Raw genomic sequence first — 15723 nt, forward strand, 5'->3', positions numbered from 1 at the left:
ATCTAACTTAACAACCTAATCATGGGACAAGACACTCACTCTCATGGTTCACAAATAGTAATTACGTGTATGTTAATGAAGATTACTAAGTTATATGAAATTTAGATTTGAATGACACTCGATAAATAAATAAATAAATATGATAATTGTGGAATCTTTATTTATAAAAAATGATCTTTTTACACCGGTGTAAGTTTAAAAACTCTTACACTCAATCTGAGTCTAATAAATTATAACCTATTAGATTTAAGTTAAATGAAAGTCTTAGATTTGGTGTATATATATATCACCAGTTTCCTTGTAAAAAAAAAGTTAAAAAGTACCAAAAGTTTGTCTTTAATATTCTTTTATTTTCCAACAAATTATTTGCACAATCAATTATTAAAAAACTAATATAGGATGCAACTTTATCAAATGAGAACCATTGAAAAATTAGCTTGTTGCATATACCAGTAGCTTAGGCTTAAGCAACTCAGTACATGTTTTGTAGATATTGATTTCATTATGAGCTTATTTATTTTTATTTATTTTATACTTGGTTCCATTTCTATCTCTTTGATTTCACTGCTTAGAAAGCAAGCAATGGCATGGTGTTGGTTATGAAGAAGTTGGGTGAGTGATATTTTTAATGCCTATATTGTTGGTTGTGTTGAAATTGCATTCATGAATAAAGAGGTTGTTAACCATGTAGCAGGAGAACTACTCTTAGAAAAGGAAGGATTGTCATATTCGGTAAGCTAACGTTAATTGGCACAGAAAGTTCCTTTTTAACCGTTGATACAACTGCAGTTCTTAGAGCTTCTAGGCATATACAATGTTGCCCTTCTGTTGTTACATCTCATCCTTTAAGTTTTGTCGTTTTTATGTCAATTCAAATCAAGTGTTCTTCTATACTAATATGTGACCCTGCTCATATATGTATAAAATGCTGCCATTCTGTTATAATTAGGGCAAGGACACTTAAGTAATTCAAGTACTACTTGCAATGGTGGTTAGTGCTCAAACACTATCATCTTTATTAGACTCAAAATGATACTAAATGATATATTAAATGCTATTTATTATGTTCTTTTATGATATTAGTAATTAAATTTAATGCATAATATTTATGTTTCTTTTTAATTTCAATAAATACTTTATTTTAAGGAATGAATCTTTGAATGGTTGATTTGAAACATATATATTTAAGTTATTGAGTTTTATGAGTAAAATTTGTAATTTTTTTTGTCATATAAATTGCCACAAGTAATTTTCTTGAACTTTTAGCAGCCATTGTTGAAGGCTACTAAAACGAGTATGAAAAAAAAAATAATTAAAAGTTAATTTTGTCATATAAATTGCCAAAAGTAGTTTTCTTGAACTTTTTGCCGCCATAGTTAAAAGGCTACTAAAATGAGTAGACTTTTTTTCTTTTAATTTTAGTGGCCATTATAAATGTCAGGTTATAATTGTCACTAAAATCTCTATCTTTGTCATTATGATCTTTGCCGATATTTAAAAGTTTATTTTGTTGTAACTTTAACTTTTGTATGCTAGCATACTCTTAAACACAAATTATTAAATACAGAGGTTAATAAATACAACTTTTATAATAAAATAATTACTTGAGAAATTTCTATAAAAAAAAATAAATTACTTCTTCAACACACTGGCATGACTCTCGCAAACTTTTGTTTTTTTCAAATTGTTTAGATTGTACACATATCCTTGAACTATGGTTTTTTATTACAATATTTAAGTACGAATAGGTAATATATATTGATAATTGTAAGATTGAATGAGAAAATTATGTTATAAGAATAATAATAAAGTATACATTAATAGTCATGATCATTCATATTTTTAGTTCTTTTAACTTACATTTGAGAATTAGTTTTAAGATAGACAAGGAGAAAATTAAAGAAATATATGATGATAATTTTTTTCTGTAGATTTTCAGAAAAGAGAGAAAAATTTTATAAATTCTCTAAAAAAATCTTTTAATCCTATGTTTTTATGTTTTGTCTATAGGAAGTAATTAAAATTTTAATAGAATTTAAAATTTTAAAAAAATTAAATTACATCAATTAAGTATATATTATTTTAAAATGTTTTGATTTATTTGAATAATTAAACTTCTAGAATAATTAAATTACTAATATTTTTTCAAAAAAATTATCACTATATTTAACAAAATTAGTTAAAATATAAAATTAAAATTAGTAATAAAAAAGTTAAATGAAACATACAATAAAAAAATTAATTTTAATTTTTCACTCTTTTGTTAAGATTTAGAATTTTTTGTAATTTTAGTTAAGTGAAAATCATCATTAAAATTCTTAAAATTTTAAATTCTTTAAAATTAAATATTTAAATAATAAATTTAAATTATAAAATTACAAATTATAAAATTACAAATTCTTTTAAAAAATTATTATTCACCTAAAATATTTCATCCAAACACACACACTTTTATATTTTTCTAATTTAAGAAATTTTACTTTAACTCTCCTTCTCATTTCTCCTTCCTTACCCTTTAAATCTTTTTATTCTCACTCATGTAAACTCTCAAACAAACACATAATATTCTTGTTACATTGAAGATGGTGTTTTATTTAATCAAATCCATGCTGAAATTCCAAAGTTTCTTAGCCAAATCTATGTCGGTTCCTTGGGAATATGCTTTGCCAAGATTACTATCGACAAAATATCCACCACTGATTCTGCTCACTTCTGGATGCAAAGCTACATAACATGTTGTTGCTGCTCCCTATAATTAAGTTGTAAAACCAAAACATGAAAGATCAAAAGAATCACATAATAAATGAGTTCTTTTATATAGTTTTTTGAGGATTAAATAATAAAAACAACCCTGATACATTTATTTATAAATAATTGATCTAACTTACCTGCTGCACATTCTTAAGCACAAATCTCTCCAGCATTTTAATTACAGATCTCCCAACTATTTTTTGCATAACTGCATAAATCATACAAAGTTATGCCCATAAAACTTAGCTATTGTCATTATCTACATGGAAAATAATATTTGAAAAAAAAAAAAACTACCAATGAAGTTGATGTTGCAGTTAAGTCGTATGAATTATAGAAGTAATTTATTTAGTATGTTTGAAATATTAAAGACCAATCTAGGTGACCATGTAAAATTGTTTTACAGTGATGCTTGAAGAAATAATACTATTCAATAAGTTTGAGTTTTGCATTTAGAATAACCAGTTTATTCAAAATTATATTATTTTTCTTTTAAAGAATATTCATGTACAAAATATACGATTATAATACCTAAGATTATATGTTGAGGAATTGAAGCTTGTGGCATATAAATGCCTTAAACTTTGAGAACACAGCTAAATAAAATAAAAAATAATATATTTTCCATAATAGAAAATTCGATAGAATACTTTATTTGGTATCCTACATCCCATTATTAAGTATGTAATTACTTAATAGACATAAAAAAAAATACACAAATGTGATAGTTACCAGTCAACAAACGGTTATGGACGAAAATATTGGTGGCAATGAGACCGGGATGAACAGAATTAGCAATAATATTTATCCTTTCTTCCTGATCAACATGCAATAATGAACAATTAATATAATAATGTTAAATTATAATAGTTATCAATATCTAAAAAAAAAATTATCAATAACCACATCCATCCTTTCATTATGGTAAGAAAAATTATTAACTAATTTTCTCATTTTATAAAAATAAAATATACTTGATTCTAATCATGCTATTGCATAATAATTATTATAGCATACCTTGAGACATCTTGAAAGTTCATTGGCATGTAAAATATTGGCAAGCTTTGATTGACCATATGCTAGCAAACTATTGTAACTGCTTACAAGAAAGCAAGTGAAACTTATCCTTTGCACAAATATAATAAATCTCATGTTTGTATGCTTAACTCTAAATGCTAGAAATAAAATAGACATATCACAAATGAGGCACTTTATATGATACCATTAATAGAATATAAAAAATAAAATTTTAATATGTTGATAGTATAATATTATATATATATATATATATATCATCACTCAATTATGGGTTTTTATATTAATAAAAATTATTAATTTTGTAATAATTAATATAAAAAATATATCTATAATATATTTTAATTAATTATAGTGTAAAAAATTTTACATCGATAATTCACTAAAATTAAAATCATAAAAATTACTAATATTATAATTACATAACCTTTCACATAAAGTAATGACTTTTGATTTTTATTTTTCCTGTAATTAAAATAAAAATAAGTTTTTTGGCATATACGTTTTATATAACTCCTACAAAAGCTAATCCAAGTAAAATAATTCTTATTAGATCATTTGAAAAAACACTAATATGTTGTAGTTAAAATATAAAACACATGATTAATTAAATGTGTAAGGTCACTCGTTAAATAAATATCTAACAATCTCACCCTAGAATCGCATGCATTATAAAATAAATGTATGGTCTCAACACAGTTATCTTTACTAAACAATGCTTCTAACAATTTGGTCAATCAAGGATCACAGTGACCTTGGTATATGTATAATGACTAGACCCATTAATGATTACACAAATGTTTCATCATAAATACAATATCATACTAAACACTAAATTTTAGTTAATGAAAGACCTTGGATGGTAAGGCTTTAGTGAATGGATTTGCAACAGTGGAGTTTGTCCTAATATGCTCTATAGATATATACTTGAACGTTGCAAACTTTTTCCTTAACAATAATGAACTTAATGCTTGTATTTCAACTTTGTCAACTTCCTATTGTCATTGAAAAATAATACTCCTAACTCATTACCAACATACTTTAATGATCTTTTAATATTATCTTAAGTTGACATATATGTAATTAATAAAAGTTCATAGAATGTCTCATGATTTACTTTAAATATTTCTCATAACAGGTCATGGACTTTAATCCTCGAGTTATGTAAGTTTCTATCATACATTCTATTAACGTACTCAATATCTAGACGTGTACATACTTAAACATTCATCAAATTGTCTACAATTAATGTATATAGAATATTTTTACATCTTTTCATAATAAACTCATTTTAGACTCTGATTGAGATTGAACACGTTTCATTTTATAACAAAACATTTTCATGTTAGATCACTTGAGAACACTCTCAATGTAACTCTGTTCAGATAATTTTAGAATACCCCTAGAACAAATATACTGTATTTGAATCTTAATTATTACAAAACGCATTTTCAAATTCTTTAATTAAATTTTCTATTATAAAATTATCTTGGTTTGATGCAATAAGCATATATCATTACTGACAAGTGATGTAGTTTAGCTTAAATATTAAGAATTAATCACTTAAGAAAATAGGAAGTTGACAAAAAAAATTATTATTTCTCGTTAATAAATTATACATGCAATCATCATCGATGATCATTTGATAGAATTTAATACTTCTAATAATGTCTCAATTTTTATTACAATAAAAAAATAATTTTCTAAATATTTTAATTTTATAATTATTTTTAAAAAATTACTTTTTTTATTCATTAAAAAAGTAGAAGAAATATTTTATTAATTTTTCTCTTATTTCAATCCGTTCAACTGTCAAATATTTTTTTCTTATTTCTTCTTCAATATTTTCCTCTGTATTTGATTCCTCGTTCAAATGGAGCCTAAGAAAATAATGCTATGTTATATAGTTGTCGCTATCTCTCGATAAACCCTTCTTCCATGAAAAGGAAATTGGTAGAAAAATTTATCCTAGCATGTGTTTAAGTTACTTCTTACCTTGATTGATCATTAATTTTGTCAAAACGGATTCCTTCACGATATGTTAATTGATGACTAGTTGAGGCGACGTTAACAATTCTTCCTTGAATCTTACTTTCTCTTGTTGTTTTCTTCATAGTATCCAACAGCTGATTTGTTAAGAGAAAATGACCTGTGAAAAGTTTATTTCACATATAACTTCATGTAAAGCCATCACTCAATTACATAAGCTGTGAAAAATAATAATGTAGAAGGAATTCACATATATTTCATGTAACAATTGTTTATAATTTGTTAACACAAAGAGAAAGAGAGGTTCCACGTATGTATGCTATTACATAACTAACACTGTTCCTCACAGAAAACGATGGTATATTATAAATATTATTGTTGTTTCCTAATCAAAAGTTAAAATTTCACTTAACGTGTACGAATAATAAATGACAGTGTACTAACCTACAGTGCTAAACTTTATTAGGCATAATATTAAGATGAAATTTTAAATTTGATTATAATACTTATACTGCACTTAAATTTTGTCATAATATTTTTCGTTTCTGGTACACCGAAAAGCTCATAAAAATGTGATATCTTTGAAGTTAGAAAGTTCCGTACCTAAGTAATTTATGGCAAATTGCAGTTCAATGTTGTCCTTAGACAATGAGAAAGGGGCTGCAAAAATTCCTGCATTGTTTCTGAGAATTTCAAGCAAGAAAGAAACCACAAAAAATTACTAATACATTATTTCCATAAATGATAAGAATTGTGTGTATAAAGAAAGATAAAGAGAGAGATGATAATGGAGAATTATGTTGAAAACACAGTCATGAAAATTTTGACAATGTCGTGAATGTGCTGTTCTTACATGAGAATGTTCAATGGAAGACCAGTAGAATTGAAGTTTGATGCAAATTCTCGAACAGATGCCATTGAGCTAAGATCTAACTCCATAATATCAACTTTGGCTGCGGGAATCTCTTTAAGGATTGCATCTTTCACATTTCTTGCACCAATTAAATCAATAACTCCCATAATCACATGGACACCACGCAAAGCAAGAACACGCGCAGTCTCAGCACCAATACCACTCGATGCCCCTATTGTTATAATTTTTAAAGGTTAACTTTTTACATTAAAGATAATACTCATTAAATAAATAAGTATAAACAGTTATTAAAGTTGTTCAATCTAATCATGTATTAAAATTTAGTCTAAATTATAAAATACAAATAAAAATAATTTCAATATTTTTCCTTGGTCTATTGATGATATTTCTATTCAATGGAGGAAAAAACTGGACACAAAGTCAAGTACTCAAGTCCTTGTTTCAAAATATTTTATAAAATATAAATATATTTAATAAAATATATTTAGACTAATGTTTATATAATGTTAAAATAAAATATTTTATAAATTTAGTATAATTCAATTTCGTTTAGTTTGAATTTGAATATGAGAGCTATAATCTCAATTAAATTGTAAAACAAAATGTAAACTTTTAAGTTTTCAGTTCTTTCATTCAACAATATATTTAATTTTTGAAATTTATAGATTGATTAGTTGTTTTAAATAGTTTGGATGGATTTTAAAATACTTATAATTTTGACTGTTTCATGTATAATTTTTTAAAAATTTAATAATATTTTTATATTTAACAATAAAAAAGAATTAATGTGTGACGACCATTATTAAAATTTATTATTTTATTTTTTTATTTAATTAATTTTTTTCTCTATTAAAGTTTTGTTTGGGAGTTTGAAAAGAAAGAAAAAGAGGGATAGGAAGGAGGAACAAGGAAGAAAAAAGGAGATTAAATCATTCTTTTGTTTGGATGTTTAATATTGAGAAAGACAGATAATAAAGAGTTTAATTATATAAGATATTATTATATTTTTTATTTTTTATTTATATTTTTTATTTTTATAAAAAATAAATATTTTTCTTTTTCTAAAAATTAATATTTTAAAATTAATATTTTTATTTTTTAAAAAAATTCTCACTTGAAAAACTAATATTTAAAAAAATGTTAGAATCTTAATTATGAAATAGTAAAAGAAAGAAAATTCATAGAAGACCTCTACATTGGAAAGCCAAAAAACTAGCATTGAAAGAGCTTTGGATGGTTGAAAAATTCTCAAACCCTTCACATTCTAATTAAGTAACTCTCTACCAAGGGTTAACCCTTCCCTTCCTTTTCCCTCTCCTCTCTTTTCTTCTTAAACATAACTCCCTTACATAGCCTAAGAGTATTTTATAAGAAAATAATCAGTGCAAGAAACAACTTGCAAAGACTATGTAAGAGGACTATGACAAATTTTCTAGAAAGGTTTATATATAGGCTAGAAGGTAGCATGAAAATGGTAATTGGTGTCCTAATTAATCAAAATTAAAAATAATTTGTTAAAAATTTGTAAAAACACACTCATCCCTTGTATTTTTATATATTTTAATATTTATTAATTTCTTTTACACGCATTCTAACATATAAAAATTAAATAATAAATTCATCAAAATTAATAAAAATATTTTTATTTATTTATTTAAATAAAAAATATTTTCATTTAAGTTTATTTATCTATGTAGTAGTTCAAGATAATATAAATTGTTATTCTTCGGTTAATACATTTTTTAATCTAAAATATTTATATTATTTTAACAAATCAAAAGTTTAAAAAAAAGTTATTTTTATTATATCTTGTAAATTAAGATAATATTTTATGCTCTTCAACACATGAAATAAGTATCATCGTTAATTTTATATCAATAAATAATAAAGTTAGTGATTTATTTAAAAAAAACATAAATATTTTTTAATTTTTAAGATAATAGAGAAATTACAATCATTAATATAAAGAGGGTATATAATATCTTATTAAGTTTACGAGAATCATAACAATTTTTTTTATAATTTATATTGTGCCTTGTAAATTAAGAAGATATCTTATACTCTCTTCTAAGTAGAATATCAAACAATTATCATTGTTAATTTAATATTAAAAAATAATAAAATTAATAACTTATTTAGAAAATAACGTAAATACCTTTTAATTTCTAAGATATTAGACAAATCATAATTATTAATTTAAAAATGATATATAATGTCTTCTCAAGTTTTCGAGTATCGTAGTAAATGCTTTTTTTTTTTTATGATACTTATAAATTTGAAAAAATATTATATACATCTCTAGAGATTGATAATATCATCTTCTCTTGTCTTTGGACTTTCTTCTCTCTCACTCTTTAATTAACACTTTTTTCTATACATTTTACATATAAATTTATGACAATTATAACTAAAGAAAATATTATAAAGCAAACAGTTTTTATATGGTTTCAAAATTAAAATTTATTAACGAAGATTGGTCCGACTGACAAATGGCTTGGTATTGTTGAAGTAAAGTTTCGAGTTTGAGTCTTATGTATGTAAAGAATCTTTAATGATAAACTTATCTACCACATCTAAATGTATGACTCGAATCGAATATGAATTAAACTAAATAGAAAACTAAAAAATAAAATAAAATTTGAATTTAATTAAAATATATTCATGGTTTCAATTTGTTTATTCTGTCGTTTAATTATAAATTATCTCATCAATAAATAAGGATAATTAAATTTTTTAGTAATTAATTTAAAAATTATATTTATTATGGTATCTAATTAGTTGACATTATAGAAAAATTTATATTGATAATATATTAAAATTAAACTCTTTAAAATTTAAAAATGAAATTTAAATTCGGACATCCTAAAATTTATTGTATTTAAAATTGATGTTCAATTTAAGCATTGTATCATGAATTCAAAAATTAAAACTTAAAATCCAAATTAAATATAAATTAAAAATAATTAAATGTATAAATTAAATTAAAATATTTAATGAGTAATAATTTTAATTTATAATATATATATATATATATATATATATATATTAAAGAGATTAATAATTTAAACTCTCTTTTACACCATTTAATGAGTAATATTATAAATTTAGAACCCGTTTGAAAACACTTTCAGAGACATGTTAGGTGAAAAGCTAACTTTTTTTTAATTCGTCCAGAACATAATAATGAGAGAAAGTATTTATCAGCAATCTTGTTTGCATATTGTCATTTTTATTTTAAAAAAATTATTTTATCATTAACATGTTTATAAGATAAAAAAATCAAACAAAAATTATTTAACTGAAAAATTATTATCAACATTTTTACAGAAAAAAATAATAGATTTATTCTTCCTTTTTTTTTTTTTCCCGCCAACGTGCTACCTACTAACGAAACCCAAAATTAAAAGAACAAACAAATAAATAAAAGCACCTGACCAAACACACACACACACACAAATATTCCAAAGCTAAATATGAAACGTCAGGTTTGGTGCACTTAGGCAAATAATTTAATATTGACAAAGAAAAGGACAAATAATTTAAGGAAGTATTTATTTAAGAAAATTTTATTATATGAAACTTTTTTATATAAATTTAATAATAACATGTATCAAAATATATTAAAACAGATTAATAAAACTAATAAATTAGTTTCATAAATATTGTGTGAATTCTTCTAATTACTTATATTATTTTCATAAACAGGATTCTATAGTTCAGAACAAAATAAGCATGGATTCGTCATACACAAACAAATTATTATTATTTTTTCATAAAAGAAAAGGTAAACACACTGAAGAGAGAAAAACAATTACCTGTAACAATAGCAGTGAGACCAGAGGCATCGATTTCACGAGTAACTTCCTCGGCAGTGGAAGATGAGGAAAACCCAGAGACTCCATTTCTTCTGAATGCCCACATTTGTCTACAATTCTTCTCAAATCTCAATGAATGGAGTTCGTCTGTATATATATCTCTGCGTGTTTCGTCTGTATATATATATATATATATCTGTGTGTGTGTGTTTGAGTGTTTTTATTGAGTGCTTTTGTTGTGTTTATATGATCGATGAAACGGAATGGGGCAATAAATTGACTAGTTTTGGGTTATCTGTTGCATTCAAGATAATATAATAAGATATTTTTATTTTATTTTCAGTATTTATTGATTAATAGAATATGAAAATTTATCTTTATTCTATTCTATTATTATAATTCAAATTCTTCTTTAAAAAAAGTGATGACTTAGGAAATATCAGTATAAAATCATTTTTATTTATGTTTTATACTTTTAATATTTTTATAAGAAAATATAAATACTTTTTAATAATTTTTTTTAAAAATCTAAAATTTTTAGGAAAGTGTATATATATATATATCACTTTTATAAAATATATTTTTAAATTTTTTACATAAAAATAAATTTTAATTATAAAAAATTAAAATTATAATTTAATATCAAAATTTAATATTATATATACATAAATATCTTAATGTACATCAGATATATATATATATATATATATATATATATATATATATATGATAAATATTCTTAGGTAGGAACTCAATTATAATTTAATACTATATGAGAGAGATAATAAATGTAATAAATATTATAATGTAATATAAGAGAAATAAAGGATATAAAGTACTATTATAAGTAAAAAATAATTAAATTACATTAATTAAAAATTATTTAATTTCATTCAATGTTCTTAAGTTTATAAAAAAACTAAACTAAATTTTTTACTATACTCTTTAATAACATTTAAGGATAATTTAACATTTTTATTAAATATCATGATAGTTTAAGTTTTTTTACCGAATGTAAAGCCAAGTTCTGAAAATTATTAAATCATGTAGCATCTTAACAGAATACAATTCAATTTTGGTAGCAAGAAAAAGACTTATTCTATTTAAAAAATGATATGGAGTTATTGACTTATATCTCAAAAAAATTTAAATTAAATAAATATATTTTAGAAATAATTTTATTAAGTACGGAATTAGTTAAGATTTATTTATATTTTAGACCACTGTATCTTAATTTATGTTTATTTATATTTGAGACAGGAGAGACTATGTTGTAAGTGTTAACTTAGTTCAAATGTTTACAAATAATTTTTTTAGATTTTAATTTTTTATTAAAATAATTTTATTTTAATTAAAAATATTTATATTATGATGAAATTGGTTTTTTCAACAAAATTTTATTCATATGCAAAGCTTAACTTCTGAAACATTCATTCATTATTTTTAAGTTGAATTTTTACTGCAATAATATTTATCTCCTACTTTGAAGCGGGATATGAGATACGTGAAATTTAAAAAAGAGATGGAGAAACAAATCGTAAATTATATGATAAAAAATACAAAAAGAAAAACGAAAGAGGGTGTAAAAAAAAAAGTTTTTAATATTTAATTTTGTGTTTTTACGAAATTATGAATCGATACTTCAATTAAGACACGATTAAATAATTAAAAGAAATTTGTTAATATGTGTGGGTACTTTTGTTCTTATCGCATTAACTTTGTGACACGTGACTCGCTATAAAATGTTGTGTGTCTCAAATGTGATTACTCTTCTCATTAATGAAGACATAATTAAATAATTAAAAATAAAATTTATTTTAATGCGATAAGGTACCTTATGTGTGTACTTCATTTATTTGGTTAACGGTGACATTATTGATAAAGTTAAAAGTAGATATCAAAATTATTAAGATTAGATCGAATTGATTGATTTGATTGCATTAGAATCCCTCGGACAATTAAAAATGGATCTGTATTCTTTCGGTATATTTATTATTTTGTACGAAAGTTAGATGTTCTGTTTTTATTATTATATAAGCAAAATTTGGTTGCTTAAGTTTGATTAAGTGATAATTTACATTAGTTTAAGCGAATATTGAATGTTAGTAGAAATTCTCGCTTAAAAAAGAACAAATTCAAATTCACTTAAGCAAGTATTATATTGTTAAAAAAAATTAGATAGAAAATATTATATTTCAGATATTTTTACTGATTTTGTTCAAGCAAACCTTAATTTATTTAAAAAATTATAAATTTTTTAAGTAAAAGTTAAATAAAAACACCTTATTTCATATATTTTTATTTACTTAAACAAGATTGATTTTGTTTAAAGAAAAAGAAAATAGCACAAGTAAAATATGTGCGTTATGCACAAGTAAAATATGTGCGTTAAGTAAATATTGCAAAAATTAAAAATAATTAACATAACAAAAATTAATCATTTAATACAAAATATAAGTAAATACAACAAATTTTAAAAGAGAATGAGATATTTATATTATATATAAAAAAAATTTAGTTAAATTGTAATGGTGAGATGTCTTTTAAAAAAAATACATTTTAAAATTCTGAAATAAAATAAAAAAAAATAAAATTAAAATTATGGTTCTTATGCAGCAACATTAAAATCATGTAGAGATTGATCCTTCTTGATATGATCTCTTCCCTCCATTGTATTTTACTCTTTGTGACCCTGATCTTCTTAAGCTTGAGCTTCTTTTGTGATCCCTTGATCAGCGTGGCCTCATCATCGTTAGCTTGTGGTTGCTTGTCTCCTTATTCATTTCCTTCGTCCTCTTTATATTGGTTGAGGTCATATGAGAATGAAGGAGTGTCTCCAAGTCATCAGACATGTTCTGCAAATTTTTTTAAGTATAGGCCACAAGAATGTTAAAGTGACTTCTTGATTTTGGGATAAGGTAAAGCAATATAATTAGTCATTGAAATGTACGTATAATCGATAGTTTATTGTCAGCTGGTGGTGGATGTGTATATTAGTCCGATGATTGGCTTCCATTTGTTATTGTATTTGAGTCAGATGTTGAATGAGGTGACACTTCATGGATGTCATGTTGGGGATGAGTGGTAATGTTGTTGGTGGTACTGGTGAAGAAAGATGAGAAGTGTATGTCTCTGCTCCAATTAGTTGGAGCAATAATTGTTAGATGCACTGGACGTTGGTGAACTCTTTTCAATTTAATATTTAATGTAAAAGGGTCTAGTATTTGAGCACCTTGGCAACACAAAAGGCAATGATCAATGCTGGGAATCTCAATGGTTTTGTAACAACTGCAAAATAGGAGGGATTCAACATCACAAATTGGGAAATCTCCTCATATATATCACCATTGCAATGTCCAATGTTATCCTTTCTATAATGTTTTAGATGATGTAGGCCTAAGGCATACATACATATAATTTGTGAGTGGTTAGAACAATGTTGGTAAATATAAATGAGGTCCATATTTGTGCCAAAGTCTTCAAACTCCCCTTCTTGAACCTTATTAGCTTTCCTTAATGATTTGTCTCATACGATTTGTTTGAAATGCACAATGTCTCAGCTACATTCTCATCTAAAAATCGAGTAACGCGCTTTCAACTTTGTTGGTAGTGGCACAAATATCCTTCTTGTAAGATGAGAGAGTTTCCCAATAATGTGTTAATTGTATTCTTATCATATAAGATTGTGCATTTACGAACCTAAAACTTCTCCATCTGACTTTGTTGTAAGAGATATGTATTGGTATAAATTTCTTTGACTATTTCATCAAATCACACAACTTTAATTAAAAGAATAAAATAATGAGAGTCACAATGATGATGTCTATACATTGGTCATCAATGATAGTGCACAACCAAGGGGTTTCAAGCATTGCCTAAACATAAAAGAAGAATAGGTATAGACGATTTAAAAGTTAAGTTGAATTACAAGTAAAAAGAAAAAAGAATGATCCAATAAGATATTAATTGCAAAATCAACATTTTGAGATACATACATTAATGCATTTAACAATAAATATGTCAATTTTTACATTCTTATCAACTATGTATGCATTAACTTATTAATATTTTAGGAATATCAACCCACTTCTTTGAACTTGTGATGTCCATTGTTCGACATTTTCGTCTTATCCTCCTCCTCATATTTTCAATAATCAATTTAATTTTATTACATTATTAATGGTAAATTTATAAAACTTAAAAATAAAAAAGTATATTTTCTTACTTTATTATATAATTTTATCCAATTATTTTTCTTTTAATAGGAACCTTTGAATGATATAACTTGTTCAATTCTTGGTCAACCTCAATGAATTTTGTACCGTGTTTATTTTGTTCATTATTCATTGTAATCATGTAAACACTATAAATGTATATTCTAACATTAATTGATGTATATAATCTATTAGCTATATTTACTTATGTTTTATATTAGATGACCAATTTTTTATTTTTTTATTTTCAATTGCTATAACATACATTTAAGTGGACCAAAATTCAGTTGCACACACATGATTTGCTTAACTATTTTCCTTTCACTGAAACAAAATCAATCTCATTTAAAAAATTTATAATTAGCTTAAATGAAAGGTGTCTTGTTTAAGCAAGTGGAGATGTTTGAAATATAATGTTTTCTACATAATTTTCACTTAATAATTTTAATACTCGTTCAAACAAATATTCACTTAAGCAAATTTGTCATCGCTTAAGCGAATATTACTTTTACTATTGTAACACCTTAAATTTAATTTTAAAATAATAAATTTTCACAAATTTTGGATAATAAATTTTCACTTTTAAACACCACTTCAATACATGGTTCCATCAATATTTCAAAATAAAGTAAAGGTTTACAAGTTCATTATCAAATAACCACTACAGGACTTATTTAAATACAACAAATTTTAAAATACTGTTCTAAGTCCTATAGCAGTTCCATCCGCCCTTCACCGAGTCCGGTGCTGATCGTCTTGATTGCCTGAAAAATGAATGTAAGGGTGAGTACCCTACACTACCAAAATGCAGCAATCAATCATAGAGTCTCACCTCCGAATCATTTAGAATACATTAAAACAAGTATAATTACAATCAGTATTATCTCACAATACATTTTAATTTCCATAATTCATAGCATATTATACCGGCGCTTCACACCCCATTCACAGCATGTCATACCGACATTGCCCGCCCCATTTACAACATATTATACTGGCGTTACATGCCCTTTTACAGCACATTATATTGGCGTTAGCAGCCCCT

The 15723-nt window shown here is 24.2% G+C and overlaps 1 protein-coding gene across 5 annotated transcripts; it reads right to left on the reverse strand.

The window, feature by feature from the left end:
* Nucleotides 1-2590: 2590 nt before the first annotated feature.
* LOC113867696 (short-chain dehydrogenase TIC 32, chloroplastic-like) lies at nt 2591-10570 on the reverse strand. Of its 5 annotated transcripts, XM_027503137.1 has the most exons (9): nt 10465-10570; nt 6629-6860; nt 6379-6458; nt 5782-5935; nt 3769-3847; nt 3484-3568; nt 3263-3282; nt 2889-2915; nt 2591-2749 (listed from the first exon to the last, which is right to left on the reverse strand). In XM_027503137.1, the coding sequence occupies exons 1-9, from the start codon at nt 10568-10570 to the stop codon at nt 2591-2593; spliced, it is 942 nt and encodes a 313-aa protein (XP_027358938.1). The 5 variants fall into 5 exon arrangements, with proteins under 5 accessions (XP_027358938.1, XP_027358937.1, XP_027358936.1 ...); XM_027503136.1 differs by lacking the exon at nt 3263-3282 and having other exon boundaries at nt 2889-2944; nt 3496-3568; XM_027503135.1 differs by lacking the exon at nt 3263-3282 and having other exon boundaries at nt 2889-2944.
* Nucleotides 10571-15723: the final 5153 nt, after the last annotated feature.

The sequence above is a fragment of the Abrus precatorius genome, unplaced genomic scaffold (genome assembly GCF_003935025.1).
Source record: "Abrus precatorius isolate BTA unplaced genomic scaffold, Abrus_2018 Scaffold5, whole genome shotgun sequence".
NCBI lineage: Eukaryota > Viridiplantae > Streptophyta > Magnoliopsida > Fabales > Fabaceae > Abrus > Abrus precatorius.